This window comes from Puma concolor, chromosome D1 (assembly GCF_028749965.1).
Source record: "Puma concolor isolate L17-30 chromosome D1, mPumCon1.1.hap2, whole genome shotgun sequence".
NCBI lineage: Eukaryota > Metazoa > Chordata > Mammalia > Carnivora > Felidae > Puma > Puma concolor.
Window position 1 is genome coordinate 97,899,654 of NC_141676.1, and position 25,769 is coordinate 97,925,422.

A 25,769-nucleotide genomic window follows, 5' to 3' on the forward strand; every position below is an offset into this window, starting at 1 on the left:
GGTTCCCTAATTGGAGTTATCCACACCCTACAACAACACTGTGAGCTTCTTTATCTGTTTTCTCCTCTGAACCCACACTGCTCTGAGGTAAAGGACCTCAGAGGGGTTGAAGCTATCTGAGGGCAGCTTCCCAGACTAAAGGATGTCCCCTCGTGGCCTCCGGTACAATCCTGTACAACCAAGTCACGATCAACCTTCAGTGATCACCGTGTGGTACCATTAACTTCTTTTGCCCCAGTAACGGAAGCAAAGAACCCGCCCCATTCACGCAAAGCAGACCAAATACTTGTACTGAGCAAGACAGGAAACTGAGAAGAGGAGGGAGCAAAGCTAATATCAAATGATCAGTGATCGGGGAATATACAAATACCTTTATAAACAAAAAAATATTATAGTTGGTTTACAGGGAAAAAAGTAGGTATGTAAAGTCACAGTCCACATGTCCGCGCTCGGGGACGACCCCAAAACACGCCTAACTTATTATATCAAGCGGTCCACTAGCTCTACAGCATTTCGTAATTATAATGAGCACGTAGACGTTTTAAAAGAGGTATTTCTTTCTTTCTTCCATACCACGTAATGGGTACGTAAAAAGCAGAATGACTGGGGAGGTGCCCCTAGCGATCGGAAAGGGGCACAGCCAGATGGAAAAGGCTTCTCTGGACGGAAGTCAGTTGGGAAGGCGTGACGCCTGATCTTGACCGGGCTCTTCAAGGACGCCGGACCTCCGGGTCCGGGAAGGATGGAGAGGGGTTGGGAATTCCTGAAAACCTGCTGACACCTCGGGGGTATCGAAAGCCCAGGGCCTATCGATCGACCCTTCCGTACTTCCTACTCAGGCCACCGGCTTGGAGGGGGTCCGCGCGGGGAGGAAGAGCCAGGGCACCCGCCCCACTTACCCAGGTCGTCCCCGGAGGAGAAGATGGCCGAGCCCAGCCTGGAGCTGTAGTGGCTGTTGGCGAAAGCGGTAAAGCTGCTCCGCAGCCTCCGATGCTTCGTGTACAGGACGGCAAACCCCACCGCCAGGCTCAGCAGTATCAGGAACAGGATGGGTACCACCACGGCGGCCACATCCGTAGACCTGGCCGCCCGGGCCGCGGACGCACCCGCACCTGCCAACGTTAAGACAGCCACGCATGAGCCCCCTCCGCAAAGGCAGCAGAGCCGCCCGCCGAGAAAGCGGGGAGTTTGCCGGTTACCCGAACCGCCTGCCCGGTGTGACGAGTTCCTGCCTGTGACGGCCGGCTGGGTCCCCACGCCGTGCCACAAGCCGAGAGACCACGGGCCTTGTGCATGCAAATACGGTAATTACGTTAGACTCCTAATCACTGCCTTGTTGTTGATTTAGATAATATCCTGGAAGGGAGACCTTTGTTGGGGTAGCAACACTGATTTCGTTAGCGTTCTTACTTAAGACCACTCGCTGGCCTTACATAAGAGGATGTGAAATCAGACCACTAATTAACGAGGTTGCAATTATTTCCCCCTACTCGGCACCGAAGTCACTCTGAACTGCAATTACCTGAAGCTCCGTCGAGTGATACAAACAAGATCCCTTAACTGCAACACTGACTTAACAGCTCATGAAGTTTTATGAGGTTTTTTTTCCCTTACTTAAATAAGAGAGAGAGAGAGAGAGAGAGAGAACCCTTCCATATATGCTTAACGTTTTAAAAATCCACTTGGCAAAGCCATTTAGGTGTCTGTAACCTGACAATGATGCCCACTTCCCACTATCTTAAACAAATTCTCACTTTATGATGATGTATAGATAGATTTGTACCAATAGGGCCCGAGGGCAAAGCCATCCCCCTGCTGGGTTAGGGCCAGTCTTAAAAAATCCCCGGGGAGGGGGCGCCTGTCGGTTAAGCGTCTGTCTTCGACTCAGGTCGTGATCTCACGGTTCGTGGGTTCAAGCCCCGTGTCGGGCTCCGTGCTGACAGCTCGGATTCTGGAGCCTACTTCGGATTCTGTGTCTCCCTCTCTCTGCCCCTCCCCTGCTCGTGCTCTGTCTCTCTCAAATAAACAAACGTCAAAAAAAAAAATTTTTTTTTTTAATTCCTGGGGAAAGTCTGAGTGAGGCAGGAAAATGGAGCTTGGGAGTCCGTTTTAGCTAAGGAAGCAAAGTGGACCTTCCCTGTCCTATGAAGAGTTGAGGCAGTTCCCTGGTTTGGGGCAAGGTGCTGTGGCACAGGCCTGTGCCTCAGAGGGAAGGCTCAGTAGCCACCCAGGGGTTCATCCCAACAAGGTGCTCAACCAGATGGGCCAGAGAACAGCCATTTCTTGCGAGCCTCATCTAACAACTCAAGACGCATGTCTTTAAATTCTTTCGTTATTGACCTACGGGGAAAAGCCGTAGCAGAATCTTACTTCATACGTCCCAACGTAACCCCAGCTGTGAAGTGGCAAACTAGGGCAATGCTCTTGCCTGGAACGGTGAAGAGGAACCAGTGTGGCGGAGGAAACAAGAATGAGTGGGCCCTCACCTCCCCCACCCTGCTTCTGTGGTGGAAAATGGAGGCCTCACTGAGAGATTCTTTCTGCTGGACGATCTTGGTTTTATAAAGGCAACAGTTGTTTTCCCCCCGGAGTCTATTTCACAGTTGCTAATTGGTTTTGCTTAAAAAGGAGGCTCTATTTAGGAACTGCTAGGTTAACAAGACTTCTGTTGTGTGTTTTCTGTAAGACCTTCTCAGAACCTCTAATACGCTATGATTCTCCAAAGGGGACACGGTCTGCAAGGTCGTCCTCCCTCAGGGAGGTGCCTGGGAAACATGACATGACAGAACGCACAACAACTCTAACGCAAGACTTTGGCTTAAGCATCGGTGAGCTCCCGGCTGGGAGTAAATGGAACTGAAAAGACCAGTGGCAAAACGTTGGCTGAAATGCTGACCAAGCTACTACGATACAAGCAGCATTTCTGTGCAAATGAAAGGTTCCTCTCCCCTGCCCCACCTCTGCCCTCGGCATGACCCAACACTGGTATCTGTGAGTGTTTTATAAGACAAGATGCCAGGCCAAATTCAGGTTCTGATCTGGACTGGCAGCTAAGACGAAGGGGGAGGCTATACAATCGGTTACTCTATGGGAAGGAGATTATCTACTACTGACTTGGAAGAATCCCAGGGAATATTAGCATACTAGAGGCTCTGAGAAGTCCTGCAAACAACAAGCAGTAGCACTCACACTAACCTAGTGTTTCCCAAGCAGAATCTCCTTTTTTTAACAAAACCTACTGCTAACCTATGCCCTTTTCTAGGCTCTACATTCAGAATTTGGTCACACGGTAACTCCAGCTCCTCACCCCATGCCTGGCTCGGGAAATATTTGTTAAATAAATCAGTGCCTGATTACACGGATGCACAAATGACTTTTTTGAACTGAAAGAATATTTTAATTTTTTTTTAACGTTTATTTATTTTTGAGACAGAGAGAGACAGAGCATGAACAGGGGAGGGGCAGAGAGAGAGAGAGACACAGAATCTGAAACGGGCTCCAGGCTCTGAGCTGTCAGCACAGAGCCCGACGCGGGGCTCGAACTCACGGACTGTGAGATCATGACCTGAGCCGAAGTCGGACGCTTAACCAACTGAGCCACCCAGGCGCCCCTGAAAGAATATTTTAAATGTGCGTAAGAAAGACACATATTCATCAGACCACGCCACATCCTTCATCTGTTTCCCCAGAGGTGAAGATGGAAAGTGGCCACACGAGCGACTCACCAGACCCCAGTTCGTCATACAGCAGGACAGCAGGCTCCCCACAGATCTGGCTGCCAAAAAGGCATCTTGCTTGCACAGTGAAAGTGTAATTATGACCCAATTTCAGGTTGGAAATTTTAAAGAAAGTGTCAGTAGTATTCCCAAGGTAAGCTGAGATATTCATGGCTCCATCCAACATGTGTATCTCATAGCCCTGAAAACAAAGACACGAGAGATTGTGCAGGAAGTTAAGTAAGGAATCTGACAGCTTCTATTACTGGTTCCAACTTTATGTGAGCTCCTTACTGCAGGCTTTTATAGATGCGAAAGCACTTTGGGTTTCTTACTAGATCTTTTTACATTACCACTGAGATATTGGATTCAGAAAATGGCAATTTTCCCATCCCAAATAACTACCACGCCCACTTGTGAGCTGCAAAGTGGAAAAGTATAGCCCTAATAAAAGCCATTTTAATAAATATTTTGGTACACATTCAAAGTTCTGGTCAAGAGTCCACTCATCTCAAGCAATATGAAATGCAACAAAGAATCTGGACAATTCAGCAACAGTTTGCTGTAATGTAATGGGATTTGACTCACAATAAATCCGGGTCGTGGTGGGACTCCAGCAGCAGGGCTGGAAAAGTCAGGACATTTCTAGGGAGAACAGTGTGTGGGAACTTCCTTGTCAGCCCACAGCTCACTCCCCAGCTCCTCACTTTCTAGCTCTTCCAGGCTGATGGTGGCCCCAGAACAACTTGGCCTTGACTAGAAAGCACTTCAAAATTAGGGTGGGGACAGAACGGACTCCTGGACTTCTCTGATAACCTCCCAATATTCCAGTGTCAAACCTACCAACTCCCACCCCACCAGCACCAAAAAAAAGACCTCCTCTCTTAGCTCTATCCACATATTGGGCCCCACTGCATACTCACGGACTCTTGGTCCCCATTCCATTGACCTGTCTATTCTCTGAACTCTAAGCCAGGGGGAGAGAAGAAGGATGCGCTATATGCTTATGCCAGAACCCTCCCCTGGGAGTCAAACACTGACCTGTCACCTCCACCTAAAAGCTGGGCCATGAGGCGGACCATTGGCTGCCAAACTGGGCCTCCCAACACCCCCTACCTGGAATCCTGTCCCTCCATTCTTCTTTAGAAACTAGCATTGATTGCTTCTATCTAGCACGTATTTGCTGTAGAGAGCGTGCAACATACATAAAGGTGTAAAGAAAAACATTCAAATGATACAAACGTCGGTCATTCACTTAATTAACTATTAAATATCCTCTTCTCTTAGACACTAAAGTTATTTCCTCTTTCTTGCTATCAGAAATAAAACAAGGCCCTCAACAGAGCCTTGTACATAAATTCTTTATGCACATCGTTTCCTGAGAATAAAATCCTGAAAGAATTGCCAGGCCAAAGGATGCGAACGCTTTTTATTTCTGACATGGATCACCAAAGTGCCTTACAGAAAGGCTGAACCAATTTGTATTCCCAGCATGCTAATCTCCCCAACTACGGCTCATTCTGGTAATACTCTCCCCCCCCCCCCCGCCAAACTTAGCTGATTTAATGTGGAAAGGGTCCTATCTTTGTTGTTCAGATCACCAGTGAGATTGATCCTTTTCTCTTTTGCCCACTGCTGCTGGAGTTTTTACTGTGTTACCGGTACCTTTTCCAGAATCAGAATATTAGTCTTCTGAACTCCTTTGAAAGCTTTCTTTATATTTGAGTTTATTAACCACGTATAGGTCCCGGCAGGGAGAGTTGTGAGGATTTTCAAATTTTACTCTGGCTTTGCTTCTGGCGTTACAGGGTGACCATTTACAACCCCAGCGCCCTTTACCGACGCTGTGCCGCGAAAGAGCCACAGTGGATTTGTCGTGTCTCTGTTCAGCTTGTGCTTTGCTGACAACGGGGACAAGCCAGGTCCGCTCAAGAACCTGTCCACCCTTGGGTGACAGATCGGCAGATCTACTCGCCCTCCTCCTCCCTCCCATCTCCCGTTGCGAATACAGTCATGGGTCTGCCAGTGACAAAACAAAACAAAACAAAACAAAACAAAACAAGTCTTTTCTGTATGTTGACGGACTATCTGCAGGTACTTCTTGCTCCCTCGGACATCACCGGAAAGAAACCGCGATGCCACGGCACGGATGTAGCTCAGTCCCCGGCACTGAAGCCACGGCCCTGCTCTGGGACTGTCAGAAGGCACAGGGAGGGCTTGGCCCATTCCCCGGTCTTGCGGGGGGAAAACAAGTTCAGGAATGAAAGGTGCTTAGTGCAGGGCTCTCTTGAACGGGCAGGATAAACCTCTGAGTAATTAGCGAGCCCACAGAAAATGGCCCTTTTGTTCTCAAGTTCGCTCCCGTGCCCTTTTCCTTCTCTCTCCCCCTATTGACGCGCCAGCGGGCTGGTAACGAGCCCGTCTCTAAAGCTGCATTTCAATTAGACCCCCGAAGTCATTGTGGAGGAGGGAGGAACTCACCCTGCTTTCATTGAAATGCTTTTCCTTCAAAGCTAGACTCTTCCAAAACAGAAGGACGTGGTCGTTTTCTGTTATGATTTTTAAGGCATCAGGTGCGGACAATGAAACTGAAAATTAAAGATACAGCAGGATGCGGTTAGTGGCTATGTATTGCAATCGCTGTTCTCTCTGGTCAGAGGGAGATTAAATAACGCCAACTTGAAAGGCTAGCTCAAGGAAGGAACGGAACCCATGTGTTGCTTAGTACAGAGCCTCACACAAGGTAGACGCTCCCTAAGTGGCATCTCTCTTGCTGCCGTTATAATACCTTTGGCCAAATCTGGATAGCACCTACTCTAGTGGCCCTCAGAGCCACAGATGGCCAAAAACAAATTGGGTCGGGGAGAAAGGGAGGGGGTGGGATGGACCACGGTTCCAGAGCCTTCCTGGACTTCTGCTCTGGTTGCAGTCTGCTTTCCTGTCTCCCTGGTCCCACCCCAAGACCTGAGGAGCCTGACTGCTCAGTGAGGGGCCAGGGACTGTACCCGACAAGAGAGCCCTGGAGTGACACTGGAGCCAGGCCCTGACCCGCTGCTCACACCGCCAGCCTGGTGGGGCCTCTGTCGCGGACATTCTGACACTGTCTGCTGCTAGCCAGGTACCTGAGCTCGTGACCTGCTTTCTGAACTAGAGTCTGACGGCTGAGCCAGCTCTGGACTGGCAGCAAGCCCCCTTTAATACGCTGCCCAATTCTTGGTCTCCCTCCTTGGCCGCAAGAAACCACTGTGATTTCAGCCTAGGTTCCCATCCTCGGCTTTCGTGGCAAATGCTGTTTCACTTCCTACCTCTTTGGGGCATTCCTGCCCTTGGCCCCTAAAAATGTTGAAACCAGCTAGGCAGAAGGAGAGCGAAAGCGATGCAGGATACGGAGAATGACAGCCGCCCCCCCAGGCCACCACCCTGTAGCCCAGGCCCTGGAACCCTGCCCTGCCCGCCAGGTGTGGATACCGACACTTCCCGTGCAGATCCTGAGAGATGTTGTGCGTCTACGGGCTTCCTAGCAGCCCTGTGGGTACCTTGCTGTGCGAGAGGGCTCCTCATCTCTCTCCTGTTTACCTGTGGTGATTTTTATACTGGAATCTTTGCTCATGTTCCCCAGTTGGACAATGACGTGGTATTTTCCTCCAGGTTGCAACTTGTTAAGGGTGTATTCCACAGTACTGTTGCGGGATCTTATTTTGTAGCTTCTATCACTCTTCCTTATCAGATCTTTAACCGCAATTGCATACAACTAGAACAGGAAAAAGAGACCTTAAGGGTAATCAGAAACTTGGCATTTTTTAACTCTTTGCAATTCGATGGTGGATGACAGAACATAAGCGCATCAGTGGCTGCGACCCAGAGCAACGATGTTTTGAGCCCCACAGTCTGACTCTGCTCTTTGGAAAGCCTTTGGGGGTGGCCAGGTCCAAATCTGGAACAGGTATTTGCTCCCAGAACTGTGCACAGAATTATCAATTCAACCCAAAAAACAAGCCTAGGGAAAGTTACATTTATTGTGGCATCAGCAAATAGGTTGGAACAGGCAAGAAAAATCCAAATTGAGTGTTCAGAGCATCTCCTCAGCTGTGATGGTTTCGGGATGCTGTCAGAGGAGATAAAAGGACAAAACGCTCTGCTTATTCTCTCCCCCCGATTGCTTCTTACATATATGGAAGCAAGAGGAAAAGACAGGGCCATGTGGTAAGTGCAGGAGATTCCATCACCAGGAAGAAGCTGAGAGTCAAGGAAAGCCTTAGCAACGGAGCATCTAAAACCATCCACCCCAGGGGCGCTCAGTGGGTTAAGTGTCTGACTTCGACTCAGGTCAAGATCTCACGGTTTGTGAGTTTGAGCCCCACATCTGTGCTGACAGCTCGCAGCCTGGAGCGTGCTTCAGATTCTGTGTCTCCCTCTCTGTCCCTCCCCCACTTATGCGCCCCCTCTCTCTCTCTCTCTCAAAAGTAAATAAGGGGTGTCTGAGTGGCTCAGTCGGTTGAGCGTCCGTACGACTTTGGCTCAGATCATGATCTCATGGTCCGTGAGTTCGAGCCCCACATCGGCTCTGTGCTGACAAGTCACAGCTGGAGGCTGCTTTGGATTCTGTGTCTCCCCCTCTCTCTGCCCCTCCCCACTTGCGCTCTGTCTTTCTCTCTCTCTCAACAATAAACAAACATTAAAAAAAATTTTTTTTAATAAATAAAACATTTTTTAAAAATTAAAAAAATAGGGGCGCCTGGGTGGCGCAGTCGGTTAAGCGTCCAACTTCAGCCAGGTCACGATCTCGCGGTCCGTGAGTTCGAGCCCCGCGTCAGGCTCTGGGCTGATGGCTCGGAGCCTGGAGCCTGTTTCCGATTCTGTGTCTCCCTCTCTCTCTGCCCCTCCCCCGTTCATGCTCTGTCTCTCTCTGTCCCAAAAATAAAAATAAACGCTGAAAAAAAAATTAAAAAAAAAAAAAAAAAAAATTAAAAAAATAAATAAATAAAACCACCCACCCCTGGGATGACGGAGAGGGCAGCCTGGAGCAAAGGAAAACAGAAGCTGTTTTTCAGAATTAATGCCTCTTCTTTTAGACCAGGGGCCAGCAAACTTTTTTGTAAAGGTTCAGATACAAAATACCTTCAGGCTTTGAAGGCCAAATGGGTCTCTACCAGAACTATTCAACTCTGCCACGTGTCACATGAAAGCAGCCACAGGGAAGATGTACACGAACGGTAAGAGTTTGGTTCTAATAAACTATTTACAAAAGCAGGCAACGACCTGGATTCGGCCTGCAGGGATTTGTCTGTCAACCCTGCTTCAGAGGATCAGGGGAGGGAAGGGGAGAAATCAGAGAAGAAAGAGGGACCAACCAATATGGCAGCTGGAAATCACGGAGAAGCAACGATTAAGAAGAGGCACCTACAAGGACCCCATCTTTGGCCAGACAGAAACGGGGGGAGAGACCTCCTGCTGAGCTCCCGCCACCAGGGCTGGCTTTCCTGGTCCCATCACAGGACCCCCTCTCCGCTCCCAAACCATGCCAAGAGCACGCATGGCCGGCCGAATGCCCGGCCCGCTCACCAGGTCCTGGTCAGGAGAATCATACGGGGATTCCCACTTGATGACAGCCGAGGTTTTGCCGGTGCGAACCACATGCAGGTGACGAGGTGGGAGCCTGTTGTCTGGGATCATCCTTACCACAACGTAGTCGGAGGACGGCCCTAGGTAGGGCACCACCACCCGGACCTGAAACAAACATCCATGGACGCACGCAGTCTGTGCTAAGACTTTTTTTTTCCCTCCCCCCACAAAACAGTGACACACGTACCCAATTATGATTCAATCATTGCAAAAGAAGACACAGAATGTAAGAGAACTCCCCACCCATCCCAGATCTCTAATCCATTTTCCCAGAAGTATCGCTGGAAATGGTCTTAGGTGCTTCCTGCCCGGTGTCCCGTGCACACGTTAAGCGCAGATCTACACACGCGTGCCTCCTACACATGCGTGTCTACGTGCGTGTGCGTCTAGGTAGCCTCTTCTTCTTAATTTTTTTATACAAATGAGAAAATGTTACACGGCTCGTTAGGCTCTTCGCTTCTTGCCATTAATAACAGAGCCCAGAGATGTCTCCCCCTCGGTACGGGGCTCTCTGTCTTTTGAAGGGTTGCCCTGTAGTTCATTGCAAGGATCAGCCATGCTCTTCTTAACCAGCCTTGGCAGCCACGTGTTTCAAACCTTCTGCTGTCACCAGCAAGAGCGCACCAGACACCTTTCTCCAGAGATCTTGGCACACATGACACAAGTATGTGGGCTAAGTTCCTAGAAGTGGAGTCGGACAAAGTGGTGTGTGTTTCTGTTCCTGCTGCGACCCATCTGCCGAGTTCGCAATCCCCCACCAGCGAGCCGCGGTGGGTTAAGGGGTCATTCGTTCTGTTTTTCAAGCAGGAACTTGCTGCTGCCACAGAAGAGGAACTACCCTCTCCTCACACACTCAGATCCTGGAGTCCCGCGTCCAGCTCCCCCGGTCTCGGTCTGAGCGAGGCGCCCGGGATCTAAGCCATCCTTAAAGAACAGAAAGTCCTCTGGACCCCCTGGTACGGGAACCTTACCAGAAACAAATACTGCTCATCCCTCCTGACAATGACTGTTTTGTTGTGGAGTGAAGTAGTCAAGCTCTTCGGACTGCGATACAGGTCAAGGAAGGATGTAGCGTAGAAAATGCCATAAACCTGGTCAAGAGGATGGAAGAGGACATCAGCTCGGTGGCCAGTGACTTCATTCTCTTGAAATCCCGAGTTTATGCCCTGCTGCAGGGGAGCTTAGAAGAGAAAAGTCTTCACGTAGCATGCATTTCATCGGCATTTACAGAGAAGGCGCACTGGGGCTGGCAGCGAACCCACGGCCACCAAGATGAATACGGCGGGTGCTCTCTGTCCTCCAAGAGCTCATTTTTTTTTTGAGGAAGGAGGAGCAGAGAAGAAAAGCAGACACGATTATAAATGACAAGCTGCCAGTACAGAACAGGGGATAATACAGGGAGCGACTGCGCGAGGAGCCGCGGAGAAGGGGGCGGTGGGTCCCAGAGAGCAGGGGGCATGCTACCTGAAAAGCAGGGATGGAAGAGGGGAGCTGAGCGGAAGTGCTGATTGGGGAGGAAGCGAGTGCATTTGTAGGGGGAGGTGAGGAGGGAAGGCAGCAGGGCGGACATGGGGCGCTGCCCAGAACACACCCATTCTTCATCTCCCCCTTAGGAGAATCCTGGTTCTTAGTGAGAATTGCCACCTGGAAGAAAATGTGCACTTCCCACCTCCCCGGAAGCTGGGAGGCCAGGTGACAAAGTTCTGGCCAATGAACTTTAAGCAGAGATGTCACGTGGGGCCTGAGTGACGGGCTCATTAACATAGGGGGAGGAGCCCTTCTTTCAGCTCTCCTCCCGCCTGGAACCCAGATGATGGTGTGGCTCCAGCCCTCCAGGACCTTGAGGTGACCTTGAAGATGGATGCCACGGGCAGCCTGGGTCCCGGATCAAACCGTGCTGCTGCTGTACAAACCCAGGCCCGCCGAAGGACTCCACCTTCCCTGTAAAAGCCCTGTCACTTTCAGCCCTGTGATATGCAGCCACTCTGAACCCCGGCTGAGGTGGGTGGAGAACTGGGAGTTTAAAGCAGGGACGGGGGATTTGATGGGCTTGGGGCAGGGGGTGGCCTCTGTGGGGGTTATAACGGGGAAGGGGCAGTAAAGTGCCGAGGAGGCTTTCTTTGTCAGGCAGCATGCAAGCACGCATGGGCAGGTAAGACGGGGGCTTGAAGAGAGCTGTACAAGTCTGGAGAGGAGGTGGGGCCGGAGGGCACGGCCCAGGGACGTGCGCGGGGACTTCCGAGGCCCAGAGAGCTGTGCATTTTCTCGAAGCTGCTCAGCAGCCAGGGCCAGAGAGGGGAAAGCATACAGGGAAGGGGAAGGGAAGCCCCAAGGGGGTGATACGCTGGCAGGAGGTGAGGAAAGAAAGAATTGGGGGACTCCAGGGAGTCAGAAGCAAAGCAAATGGGACAGAACAGGAAAAGGAAGGTGCTCAAAGCACAAGACGGGAATGGGGGTGGGGACCTCCAGCCTCAGAAGCAGGCCTGGTTTCCACAGGACAGGCCCGTGGCTGCTGGGGGTGGGGCGGCATGGGGCGGCTCCGGCCAGGGGCCAAGAGAGGGCTCCAAGAGCCAAGGAGGCCAGGGTGCAAGAAGGGCCCCAGAGATGGACAGCAGCTGTGCAGTTCCCACAGTGGAGAGGGCAACCGTGGGTGACGAACTCGCGTCCTCGGTGGACTGAAGTCGGGAAGAAGCGGAGAGCTCGCGACAGGTGGTTTCACTGGCCTTCTCGCCCTCGGAAAGCTACACGGAGCAAGGACGAGGCAGAGCAAGGCTACTTCTCAGAGTCCACGTGTAATCAGAGACCCTGAGGTCAAGTAACGACTCCAGGTGCCATACACTAGGCCCCACGCTGCGAACACGCTTGGGTGCGGCAAGGTGGCCGTGGCCTCGGCTGGGTACGCAAGCGAGAAAGGCCCTTTGTGCAGAGAGGCTACTTCGAGGGAAAGGGGGGTCCCGGGCGTGGCTCTGGGCGTCTCATCTCTGCCCCCGCCTCTGAATCGGGCTCTGGAGCCACAAAAGAGCAGAAGCTGTCACACGAGCCAGACATGAGCTTGCTTTAGAGCTTCAGTTCTGGCGAGCCTCCTCACCCCTCTGGGCCTCAGTTTCCTCACTGGTAAACTGAGAACACGGACCCCAGGGAGCTGATGAAAGGATCGAGTGGGAGAAGGAAAAAGGGTTCTCGGGGTGTCTTACTTCCCCTTTCTTCAAGGCCGACCTTACAATTACGTGCAAACCTTGGTTCATTCCCCATCGTTCAGTCCCGCTCCAGATGCACACCGGAGACGCCCTCAGAAGACAAGACTCAGGCTTCCATGCTCACCAGTCACGGTGAGGACTAAGTCTCGCCTACAGATTTAGTTCTATGGGCTTCTCCCTTTAGCAAACTCAGAAACCCTTCAAGGAGCTTACAGACTAGTTAGGGAGATAATAATGCACGGAAAATGTCAACGAGGATAAAGCGGTATCTAATGAGACAGGTCTCTGAATGGCACCAACTATACACTTCTCCGGAGTTCATACGGGAAAAGCATCAAGTAGAAGACAGTGGGATTGGACTGCAGACCAGAAGGACAGAAGGACTCCAGGAGGAGAAAGAGCATAAGCCAAGGTACAGACGCAGGAGGGGGTGAAAATGTGCCAAGAACCTTGGGAAGACCCACCTAAAAGCAAAGGGGAGGTATGGGGAATGAAAGCCACATTCAAAAGGAAGCACAAGTCTGATCATAGTGAGTCAAAATGCATACATAATGACAAAAAAAATGACCTATGTAACGTGCAGCAGGGACATTGGGATGAAGGGGGAGGGGGGAGGCACATGTGGGAGGAGCAGCCCCGGGGGCCGGGGCGCGGGGGCGGGGGGTCACATAGGTGGGGAGGAGTTGGAGGGTCTTGTTAGTGCTGCTAACATGTCACCACGCCCATGAGCCAAGGTGGGTCCCCCATGACAGGAACATGACCCCCTCTTGAAACTCACAGTCTATTCAACAGCAAAGAGCATGCGCATTTTCTCTCGGATGACAGGCCAAGGTGTGGAAAGGGATGCTGGGGCTGGGATGGCAGGTGCCTCTAGAAAGTAATCCAGAACTGACCAAGAGAGCGGTCTGTGTTTGGGTGAGAAACGAGGAAGTGGTAACAGAGGAGAAAGCCCTCAGGCTGCTGCCTAGCCTCCCATCAGGGCAGGGTCCATACTGACTCTGCAAAGGTCACCCTGGCTGACTTACCACATTCCTGGGGCCAGTCCAGGTGCATTCCACTGCAGTCTGATTGATGGCCTTGGCTTTGAGGCTAGGAGCAGGTGGGCGGACTCCTTTGGTCATGACATGCTCGAACGCCAGAGGGCTATCCCCTAAATCAGTCTTGGCCCAGGCAGAAATCTCATAAGATGTATGAGCGGTCAGATTGGTAACTGAAAACAGGGACAAGAAGACGTCAGGAGGGAGCTGGAGGTATCAGTCAAGAATCTGTGTCTTGACAAACCAAGAAAGAGACGCTTGACTACAGAGAACATACCGACATCACCAGAGGGGAGGTAGGGGGGTGCTGGGTGAAACAGGTGACAGGCATTAAGAGCACACTTATTGTCGTAAGCACTGCGTAACGCACAGAAGTGCTGAATCACCATATTGTACGCCTGAAACTAATATAACACTGGATGTTAATGACACTGGAATTAAAATTAAAAATCTCCTTAAAAAAAAAAAGAATTTGTTACTTGGTATACAACAACCTATTTTTTAAGCATTTTAAAAAAAATCTCTACCCAGTGTGGGGCTCAAACTCATGACCCTGAGATCAAGAGTCATATGCTGTTCCGACTGAGCCAGCCAGGTGCCCCGATACCCTATTTTTTTAAGGCAATCTCTCGGTTTAAGTGAGCCCCACATGCTGTAGGATTTTCATCATTTTGCAAGTTCATCCCAGCGTTAGTTACTGATGACTCCTACAAATAACACACTTGCATGGGTGCTAGGTAGTTTCTTTAAAGCTGACCATCTGAGGGGCGCCTGGGTGGCTCAGTCGGTTGAGCGTCTGACTTCAGCCCAGGTCATGATCTCGTGGTTGGTGGGTTCGGGCCCCACATCGGGCCCTGTGCTGACAGCGTGGAGCCTGGAGCCTGCTTCAGATTCTGTCTCCCTCTCTCTCCGCCCCTCCCCTGCTCGTGCAGTATCTCTCAAAAATAAACATTTAAAGAAATTTTTTTAAAAAGTTGTTTCTAAGAATATTTAATGAGACTAGAAAATTCTTAACAACTTTACGTTAAGTGGAAAGGGCAGGATATAAAACTACAGCTGCCCCTTGAACAACACAGGTTTGATCCTGCATGAGCCCACCTGTACATGGGTTTTTTATTTATTTATTTTTATTTTTTTTTAATATTTTTATTTATTTTTGAGAGAAACAGAGACAGAGACAGAGCACGAGTGGGGGGAGGGACCAAGAGAGAGGGAGACAGAATCCGAAGCAGGCTCCAGGCTCTGAGCTGTCAGCACAGAGCCCGACGTGGGGCTCGAACTCACGAACCGTGAGATCATGACCCGAGCCGAAGTCGGACGCTTAACCGACTGAGCTACCCAGGTGCCCCTGTACATGGGTTTTTCATAATCTGGTACTATAAATGTATGTTGGCTCTTCCCTATGATTTTCTTAAGAACACTTTTTTCGGGGCGCCTGGGTGGCTCAGTCGGCTAAGCGTCCGACTTCAGCTCGGGTCACGATCTCGCGGTCCGGGAGTTCGAGCCCTGCATCGGGCTCTGGGCTGATGGCTCAGAGCCTGAAGCCTGCTTCCGATTCTGTGTCTCCCTCTCTCTCTGCCCCTCCCCCGTTCATGCTCTCTCTCTGTCCCAAAAATAAATAAACATTGAAAAAAAATAAATAAAAACGTTAAAAAATAAACAAATAAAAAAAATAAAAAAAATTTTAAAAAAAAGAACACTTTTTTTATAGCTTACTTTATTGTAGGAACACAGTCTATAACAGATACGACATACAAAATGTGTGTTAATTCACTGTTCATGTTACTGGCAAGACTCCTGGTCGACAGCACGCTGTTAGTAGTTAAGTCTTAGGGGAGTCAAAAGTTATATGCAGATTTTCAACGGGGTCAGTGCCCTCTAACCCCCGACTATTCAGGGTCAATTGTATTCAAATGAAGTCCATTTCCTTGTTTGTAAGACAGAAAAGAACAACTACACTTACAGCAGCTACTATTCCAAGGATTCAAAAATAAAATGCTTAAAAAAAAAAAAAAAAAGCATGCGGCAGGGTGCCTCGCATCTAGCTAGCCCTAATATATTTCAGGCAAGACGGTTACCGCTTCTGATTCTGCCAATTCCTATCGGTGCGACACTGAGACAATGAGATCATAGCCTCAGAAATCAGAAAGTTGCAGGTTCTAAAGCTGCCACCTTCCGAGGGAACTACTTTATCTCTGAACCTTGGGTTCTCACCCATGAAATGAGCATACCCCATAGATTTATTACTGGGGTTGTATAAAATGCCTAGGTTACAAAGAACGCCTAGGTAAATGCCTGCGCACAGTAGGTGCACACATATAAGAGGGACTGGGGTACCTCCTTCCCTCCTCCCTTAGCTCAGGTCACTTGTCCATCCATTCAACAAACATGCCCTGAATACCAACGATGCACCACGCCCTGTGGACCTCGCATTAGCAAAGCAGGAGCGAGCCACGCCAGAGAAGAGGTGCAGGTAACTCACTCCCAGAACTTTCTTTTGGAGCTAAAAAATCATCGGTAGAGGGTTAATCTAGCTTCTTTCCAGTTTTTCCTCTTTGAAGCCTCCAACTTCCATTAAGAGCCAACAGAAGAGCCACCAAGCTAGAGAAGGAGGCTGACGAGCCAAGTGGACCCCCCCCCACCCCAAAGCAGGGGTCATTTACAGTCTCTTCGCTCTGCCCACCCAGAACAGCTGGCAGGGGAGAGCCTCCCTTTCCAGGCGGCCCCCACACAAACTCTGCCACCAGGAAGTATCCATCTCCTTTCTCCTCCCTGCCAACTAGCTCCAAGGTGTTACCTTTGTGCGACAAGATGTTCCCCCGGAAGTTCAAAGTTATCTTCTCTTGTTTGTGGGTGTCAAATGCCCAGAAGAGGTTCACCACATAGCCATTCACCTGCCGAGAATGAAGAAACAGGTTACAGGAACAGTACACAGTCAAGGGAGCACAGCAAACGCAAAAGGCACCCCTTGACGATGGTTGCTTTCGGCACCTCCTTTCTTACAGCAGACAGGTTGTTTCTTTTGATCTTTAGGCTGGTTCCAAGTGTGCGATCACTGAATATCTAGTTACCTGGCACCTAGTTCTAAAACCAGGGGCGCCTGGGTGTCGCAGTCAGTTAAGCATAAGACTTCGACTCAGGTCACGATCTCATGGTTCGTGAGTTCGAGCCCCACGTCGGGCTCTGTGCTGACGGCTCGGAGCCTGGAGCTTGCATGGGATTCTGTGTCTCCCTCTCTCTCTGCTCCTGCCCTGCTCACACTCTGTGTGTGTGTGTGTGTGTGTGTGTGTGTGTGTGTGTGTGTCTCTCTCTCTCTCTCTCTCAAAATTAGATAAACATTAAATAAAAGGAGGGGGGTGGGTGCCTGGGTGGCTCGGTCGGTAGAATGTCTGACTTTGGCTCAGGTCATGATCTCACAGTTTGTGACTTCCAGCCCCGCGTTGGGCTCTGTGCTGACAGCTGGGAGCCTGGAGCCTGCTTCGGATTCTGTGTCTCCCTCTCTCTCTGCCCCTCCCCCCACTCATGCTCGGTCTCTCTCAAAAATGACTAAACGTTAAAAAAAAAATTTAAAGGGGCGCCTGGGTGGCTCAGTCGGTTAAGCATCCGACTTCGGCTCAGGTCGTGATCTCGTGGTCCGTGGGTTCGAGCCCCGCGTCAGGCTCTGTGCTGACAGTTCAGAGCCTGGAGCCCGCTTCAGATTCTGTGTCTCCCTCTCTCTCTGCCTCTCCCTGGCTCGGGCTCTGTCTCTCTCTCTCTCTCTCTCAAAAATGAATAAACATTTAAAAAAAAAATCCAAAAAAAAAAAAAATTTAAAAACAAACAGTAGACTATGTAGAATATAAAATATGGGCTTGATGAAATCAAAAACACCGATGTAGAATAAAAGGACAAGAGCCAGTTCACAAAGGCAGAAAGAGGAAAAACTTTAAAGATAATTACGTTATGGTAATTAAGGATAAATCTCAGCTCGGGCGATCCTTGCAGTCAAGGCCAAGAGGTCGCTACAAAAGGGGCTCCCTTTGAGCTCTTCTTGTCTAACAGGAGCAAACCTATCCGTGTATCAGGAAAGCCTACCTTTCCGAAGTCCTGAGTTCATAAAGGAATTTGATCTAAAGACCTTTAAATATGGGACACCAGCCAAAAAACACGTGCAAGACCAAAAACTGTCATACAGACAGGGTTTACATAAAGGCCATTTCTTACACCAACAGTCTCTGAAGCCAAGGGCATGTGCCCCCAAACTGTAGTCCCGTAAACGGCACAAGGGGCTCTGAAGGCTGTTTGTCCCACCACCGCTCCACGGACAGGGAGGGAAACGAGGCAAAACAGACAAGAACGCTACGGAAGGTGGACCTCAGCTTGGAAAACCACAGGCAGGCAGAGAACCCGGGTGGAGCCGGCTTTGCAGACAGGCCTCGCAGAGCGGACGGGGGCGCTGGAAGGGGAGGGGGCGCGGTGGCTACAAGGGGGCATGTTTCTAAGGCATCCGACTCTCTCTTCCCCTGTGGGAACCTCTGCATTAGTGCTTAGCACCAGGAAATCCAATAAAGCTGAAAATTACAGGGCATACATATTCTGTTAACACCAACTCTTTATTTGCATTGTAGCTGTGAACCATTTAATTATACGGTTTAAAAAAAAAAAAAAAGGAAAAAAAGGCACCGGGCTGAGGCAGAACAATTACGTGCAAAGACTCACGTTGCTCTTCGTCGGGGGAAGGAACCGACCTGGCTGTGGTATTTTGGGTTGACTGGATCAAATCACTCACTTTTCTTCATCTCATTTGGCCCATGCGGCACCAGCTGCATACAAAGGAGAGCCCCACCCGCTGCTGTTTGGAAATTCCAACGTTACCTTGACGTCACTATCCATGGTCAGGGTGAAGCTTAGAGAATTCTCACTGTAGCTGTCAATGCGGATATCTGGTGGTGGGATCACTGAAAACAAAAAGGAATTCAGAAAGAGAAAGCACGTGACGAAAAGTGAGGAAGGCAGGGCCGAACAGTTTTCAACTCGACAGACAAAGCGATCTTTTTAGTTGGGGAAGAAAGGGCATTTCTTGGGCTGCTTTCACTCGTCTCTTTTACCGCTGTCGTCTTGCAGCGGAGGTTGGGTCCACAGTTGCCCGGCGAACACGTAACCCTCTCGGCTCAGCCTGCTCTCCTGGCAATCAGGTGGAGCAGAAAAGTTCCACTGTGTAAATGCCCCCAAACAGCCCAGCGGCGGTCTGGTTCTGAAACGTGCGGGGATCACAGAAAGCGCCACCTTTATTGGCAATGAGGAGGTCTCAGCGGCCTCGCGCCCTCTTCAAAAGTTGAGAGCAGGCCAGATCGTAAGGCAGAAGTTGTAAATGCACGTGTGGCAAGACGGAAACCACGTGGCCTCTGGAGTCTGGCAAACCCGAGTTCAAGTTCCCGTTTTAGACACTTAACGACTGTGTAACCGGAGGCAACTTACTTCCCTTCATACTAATGTTAACTCAACCAATGTGCCTTTTCTTTCCGTGTCCAGTAAAGTCCCACCTCGGACAGAGGAAGGAACTGGTAAGTCACTGGCATTCTCAAAAAGGCCAGAGCCCAAACTGAGAACTGGGGGCAGGGAGGGGTGTGTGTGGGAAAAGAAAGTGGCAGAGGGAAAAGACCCCTCTCAGTGCAAGTGATGAGCATGGTCCTTGACGTTCAGAAGGCCTGTCCACAAGATGGCGGATGGCGCTCTGCCAGCCGTAATCCAAAGGGCTTAGTGGGGTAACTATTATCAGAAGACAGTATTTAAATGACAACTTGTATACTTGACTGTCCTGTGTGTTACGTCACGAGGACACAGGATCACGGACAGAACGCAAGACATACTTTCTGATTCAGCACACCGTGACCTCCTGCACGTGCCTGAACCAAAACCTGTTATGAGCTGAGGCTCACCGACAAAATCACACAAAAGAAGTTTAAGACACTTTCCAAAGCAGGTGTGATTTGCGTTGAGAGAATTCAAGGCACATGTTTTATTGCTGACCTTCCAGGGTCCCTTCTTTTCCATACGCACGGCCAGCATGCTTTGATGGGTTTTGTAGAGGGAAATGACAACACAGCAAAAACCCTAGGGGAGTGTGAACTCAGTCCGTTTTTTTCTAATTACCCAAGAGCACCCTGCTACAGAATGGCTGGCTTCACTAAGTTTGCCTTCCTCTTGCCCTGATCTCAATGAGCCCCAATTTTAAAGGCAACCAGATAGTGACTCTCCATAAACCACAGCCTGTTTCTCACTGGCGCAGGCTCAGGTTAAAGCCCCCCAGTCGTGTCCCATAGGACGCTTCTGTCCAGAAACGAAAGCCGCAAGTGCCAAGGCTAAGATCAGGAAACCGCCGAGGAACATGAGGCTGTAATCCGCCTCCCCCACGTACGCCAGAAGCCTTCATTTTAATCGCTTTAATTCATTCCTTCCTCAATTATTGCATTGGCTCGCCCTCAACACCAGTGACACGAGGGCGGAGGAAACCAAGCCGGGCCCCCCTGCCCTCGCAAGGACACGTGCAAGCGGGACAGGGCAGCGGGAGCACGCGTCTCGGCCCAGGGGGAGCAGAGCAGCCCAGCGGTTAAAGGCACAGGCTTTGGAGCCAGGAGGATCAGGGTATGCTCCCAGCTCTCTGCGATTTACTGACCGCGTGGGAGGGGACTTTGCTTCTTTCTACTTCCTTATCTGTTCTTACATCCGTGACGTGGGCTGATATATGCCGAGCAGCAGGTGCTCCCGAGTACCCGGCTCTTGGCGGGCAGTCAGCTATCACTAGGGTCAACTCTGGTGCTAGGAACTACCACCTACACACGGTTTGTCAGCGCCGCTGGGGAAGACACAGGGGTCAGCCTGGGGATCTTGCAAACACCCTAAATGGACACGGACAAAATCCTCTGTACCCTTGGCGAGAAGGAAGGAGTCCTTTGATTTTGGATATTGCGCATGAGTATAAGAGCTGGGCGCGACGGCCTTTGGAAATCCCTCTTGTACGTCTGCATCCTTAGAGATGCTCAGCTCAGGGGCAGGAGGACATTCAACAGGCACCCGAAGAAACTTTGTAGCTAAGGCAGTATGGAAACACCTGGAAATGTGTGCATGTTGGGCAGAAGGAGGATGCGTGAAGATTTCTCCTCTACGCTTCTCCGTTTCCCAGTCATACTATAAGTTATTTCCGAAGGGTTTCTCTCTCCTCTAAATCTGTGAACGCTGGAATCATTTACCTTTGCCTTTGACGGTGATAATGGATTTAGAATCGCTCCAGTTTCCTACTCCACGGCTAGTCACCGCAGCCACCTTTTCAAATCAGAGCGTGAATTAGTAGAAGATAAAGGCAGTACACCATACAACGAGGGTCCCCAGTGGGCTACGGGGCTGAGACCCTGGCAATGAGGGTGGCAAACGTTCTACACAGAGGGATCCGGGACACTCAGAGGCCCCAGCATCTGAAACAAGGGGCTAATAAGAGGAAGCTGGGCAAAGGGGGTTGTGACAGTGCAGACATGACGGCATTCGTGTGGACTGATGGACGTCAAGGGCAGGGGTTGGGGGGGGGGTGCGTGTGCGCGTGGAGGCGTGGGGCCGTTCAGACACACAAATGAAAAAGGGTAATGGGGAAACGATCAGGGTCATGGAGTCGGTGTGCGCCCTTAAGGGTCCCAACAAACATGTTCTGCACAAAATCTCTCTCTTTTCTGCTAAAGGTATTAATAACATATTGCTTAAGATCCCTACGATATTGGCTTGTAAATGCCAGTGACCATAGCTCTGTACCACCCTGCAGCCAAGGATCAGCAGAAAGGTGGCAAGTGCAGACGTGTGGGAGCTGAAACGCGAGCAGAAAATCGGGGCGAAAAGCAGGTAAAGCTGCATTTACCATAAATTCTTGGTTATCTGAGGGAAGTCTGATTTCAAGTTCTCTGTGGCACTGATTTAAGAGACTGAAAAAAAAAAATGATGCCTCCCCCCGCCCCCCCCCCCCCCCACCCCGAGCAAAGGGCTGGGTTTTTAGCAGACTATTCGTAAGTCGTTCATATAGCCATGCTCTAAGGCCGCCCGGATGGCCGAAACGGGTGCTAACACTCACTCGGACGGTGTACGGAGTGTTAACCAGTAAATTCTTTATTTCCGTGACGTTACTGGCAGCCCTCTGGGACGCCCACATCCTGGAAGCATTCCTGCTGTATTCCACCTGAAGCGAGAAGAAACAATTATCAGCAGGGTACCCAATGGTCTGGGACATTCTGATACCTGACAAGGAGGCAGGAGGAGAGAGGGAGGTGATATGTAAAATCCTCTAACAGGTGGACCGCTATTTACCAGGCTACCCCAAATCAAGTGCTCGTCACACAGAACACCCCGCTGTGCTGACAGACCCAGAATCTCCTGTTCCCACAGCCGCACGTGAAGATGCTTACAATGTACTCTCGAATGAGGCCATGCGTGTGGGCGGGAGGAATCCAGTGGGCCACAATCACGCCTTCCTCTTCCCTGTGGAGCGACAGCTGGAGACTGCGAGGGGCGTCTGGCACTAGAAGAGAGTCAACGCAGGGTTAAAGCCCATCTGCGTGTTGGGTGAATGGGAGGAACTTCCCTGAGACTGACCACAAAGACCAGAAAGAATCTGGAGCCAGCATTGGCAAGAAGCCACCAGGAAAGGCCGTGAGCTTGGCCTTGGCATCGACAAACCTTTCCTCTCTTCTGGAATGTGAGGTGTGCTGTCCACACGTGAGATCACGGCTTTGTTGGTTGTGATGTAGGCGTGAGGCTCACAAGGGCTGCAGGACAGAATCACCTGCAGGCACTGGGCGTTCAATGCTGAGATCCTAACCGCCAAGCACAGCACCTGCTGCCTCGACTTCTCGTACAACCCTCGTACCACGGGCATGACCACAGAGGAGTAAGACTTTCTAACGGCGCAGAACTTCTGCACCGGAATGCATGGGATCACCTTCAAAGCAGGCTCTTTAACTTCTTTCCTTTAATTACACGGGCACGGCCGAGACATTTCTGGATCTTCTCTCTTGTGACTGCCTTCAAGAGCTGGGTGAGATGCCACCATACATGAAAACCAGCTACGATACCTTCTGGGCAAACTTCATTCTGACTGCAGCGTACTTATCCACGTGGATAAGCCACAAATGTTGAATATTATGGGCCCTCCCATCCCCCCTTACACACCCACACACAGGCGGAAGATACTATCCGCAAACCAGAGGGACAGAGGCCTCAGAAGGAAAATCCCTGCTAGTACCTTGATCTCGGACTCCCAGCCTCTAGAACTGTGAGAAAATAAATTTCTGTCGTGGAAGCCACCCGGTCCACATCACTCTGTTATGGCAGCCCCAGCAAACCGATGCGGTGAGCATTCATCAACAATCGGTGGCTGGCAAGCCCTCCAAGGGCAGGACTGTGTCTCATTCACCCGAAGCTCCCGTATCTAACCTAACACCTGAGCCATACTAGGCGCTCAGCTAATTATCTGTGGAAAGAAAATCAACGAATGGGGTATTTCAAAGATCGCTCCGGGGCGCCAAGAACTTAGCCAAGGTCCTCCTCAGCAGTACCATACTGCTGCCTGAGCCTCCGTTTTGTTTGGCCAAGCAGCCTGCAGACGTCTTCCACTGACACCAGCCCCTCACGCAAGCGTGTGCCCCAGAAAGCAGCCTGCAGAGCCACAAGCAAATCTGAGCTCCTGACACGACTGATCAACGTGTGATCAACGGTCTCCCTTGCCTCCCCGGACCTTCCCCTGGTGTGCTCCACAGAGCTTTACCCCCTGTTTTTGACTTGAATGGACCAATGCGGCCTCAGCACAGGAACCCCAATGTACTGCACCCGGGAGCCCTAAAAAGGGCATGTGCCCAGGACCCGCCACTCTCTCTGCCTGCACCCTGCCTTCCCCTGCCCATGTGGCCCCTCGGGTGTGCTGTGGCTCTTCTGGGGAACCTGCGAATGATAAACCTCTCTGTTTCGATTTTCCTCTGTGGTCTTCCGTGGACCGTCCGGCACCCCAGGGGCTCTACTGAACAAACGTTAATTTAACAAAGTCGTAACCCACACACGCACTTCCTTGCTTTCTGTAGGCTCATCTCCTAGCTGCCCCACCCTAGTGCTGGAATCAACGGATTCTTCAAGGAGCCCTCCTTGAAGGTCTTCCTTTTTTGAAGAATGGCACAGAAGCCCAGGTCTTACTGACAGGTGCGTTCACTGCTACTGTGGAGTCCTCTCTCTGTCTGGGCCTTCTCAGCTGACAAAGCGTGCAAATATACGCGTGTATACCAACCCGCCTAGATACACCTATCTGAATCTATTTCACATGTCAGCATCTGCACGGACATGAAGACCAGCGTGAGTTCACAGTGATGTCTCCAACCGTAATCTAAATGTCAGCACGGGCACTGGTAAATAGACGTTCACAAAACCTTGGGAAAGAGGATCACTGGAATACACGCACAGTCACCCAGTGTCAGCCACCGTGAGAGGGGAAGAAGCAGGGAACCCTCTAGGACACGTGAGTTTCGGCAAATTTCTTTACCACTTAGCCTCAATAGCCTTGGCGTGCCTCATGGTTTCACAATGATCTCACAATCCCGAGTACCGGGAAATACCTGGAGATGGAAGGTAGGGAAGGGAACGAGATAAGAAATGCAAAGGAGGCAACGGTGGGCACAATCTGAAATTAACTTCTTAGGGTAGAAACACATTACGTGACGTGATAAGGAGAATACATACATGGTCAACCACTCGGGTGGGACCATAAACTTTCGCCACAAATCTTCTGCATGTGTGAGGCACGTGTAATTATGTTCCCACGTTGCCAAGCGTCCTTGAGAAACTCTGAAAACCCCACCTAAGGGCTTGTGCGCTCCATAAAAATTAACTGTGACACTCACATCCTTCCGGCGTCCTCAGAGTCACAAAGTCGTTGGTGTTGTGCACCTTGCTCAGGCACTGCACTTGGACTTTAACCTGATACGTGGTATCTGGCTTCAAGACTTTCAATATCATGCTTGTTTTATTGCTGTGGGTCTCCACGGTCTTCCACATGCCCTCTCCAACCACCCTGGCCAAAAGAATAAAGATACCGTCACGTCAAAGCAGCATGGGGTTGCTGGGATGCCTGCCTCAGGGAGCGGGGAGTCACGCCGTGCTCGCCACAAGGGTTTTACAGAACATCCAGTGGTGGTAAGGACACGGTTTTCTTCTCCCGAGGCAAAGACGGGACCCACCTGTAGTAGACGTTGTAGACACAAGAAGCGGAGGGCATCTTCTTGGGCCGTATCCAGGTCAAAGTTACATTCCCCGAGAAGTCAGCTGTCCACTGGAGATTCTGTACTTTGTATACAGTTAGTTCATCTAGAGAGATGGAGAAAAAGGGATGGAAAGTGGTATCCTTGGATTCCAAAGGACCCAAGAGGTCCTCTGATTTTTAGGCAGACCTATCATGATCCACATGGTCAAGCCACTGTCATCATCTTAAGACATTCCAGAAAAAGAGTTCCAACCTTCCTACACAACCTCTCTCGGGGTCTCCTAAATATCCGGTCATGAAATTTTCATTACATTTCGCCTCCTTGTCTGCACTGGGGTAAGCTGTTTCTTAACAGAAAATACTGCAGGTCCAGGGACAATGTCATAGCACGATCCATTGCCGCTACAGTAGACTGAATGTTTGTGTCCCCCCCCACCAAAATTCATATGCTGAAACTCAATCTCCAACATAATGGTATTAAGAAATGGGGCTTGGGGCGCCTGGGTGGCGCAGTCGGTTAAGCGTCCGACTTCAGCCAGGTCACGATCTCGCGGTCCGTGAGTTCGAGCCCCGCGTCAGGCTCTGGGCTGATGGCTCGGAGCCTGGAGCCTGTTTCCGATTCTGTGTCTCCCTCTCTCTCTGCCCCTCCCCCGTTCATGCTCTGTCTCTCTCTGTCCCAAAAATAAATAAAAACGTTGAAAAGAAAAAAAAAAAATTAAAAAAAAGAAATGGGGCTTTTGGGAGGTGTTCAGGCCATAAGGATGGAGTCCTTGTGAATGAGATTAGTATCCTCATAAAAGCGACCCCAGAGAGCTCCCTCACCCCTTTCCCTGTGAGAGGGCACACAGAAGGCGGCCATCTATGATCCAGGAAATGAGCCCTCACCAGACACGGAATCTGAGGGTGCTCTGATCTTGGGCTTTCCGCCTCCAGAGCT

General features: G+C 50.6%; 1 protein-coding gene across 3 annotated transcripts in view; it reads right to left on the bottom strand.

The window, feature by feature from the left end:
• Positions 1-25,769, bottom strand: part of SORL1 (sortilin related receptor 1) — a 173,187-nt gene that overhangs the window by 4,538 nt on the left and 142,880 nt on the right. For all 3 annotated transcript variants that reach the window (XM_086678837.1, XM_086678836.1, XM_086678835.1), the window contains exons 34-47: positions 24,810-24,936; positions 24,474-24,643; positions 21,996-22,108; positions 21,665-21,769; positions 20,802-20,874; positions 18,427-18,509; positions 16,370-16,466; positions 13,561-13,745; positions 10,310-10,429; positions 9,279-9,443; positions 7,293-7,467; positions 6,198-6,304; positions 3,726-3,918; positions 900-1,112 (exon numbers count right to left, since the gene is read on the bottom strand). In XM_086678837.1, the coding sequence (XP_086534963.1) occupies positions 900-1,112; positions 3,726-3,918; positions 6,198-6,304; positions 7,293-7,467; positions 9,279-9,443; positions 10,310-10,429; positions 13,561-13,745; positions 16,370-16,466; positions 18,427-18,509; positions 20,802-20,874; positions 21,665-21,769; positions 21,996-22,108; positions 24,474-24,643; positions 24,810-24,936 (1,926 nt within the window). The remainder of the gene's footprint in view (positions 1-899; positions 1,113-3,725; positions 3,919-6,197; positions 6,305-7,292; positions 7,468-9,278; positions 9,444-10,309; positions 10,430-13,560; positions 13,746-16,369; positions 16,467-18,426; positions 18,510-20,801; positions 20,875-21,664; positions 21,770-21,995; positions 22,109-24,473; positions 24,644-24,809; positions 24,937-25,769) is intronic.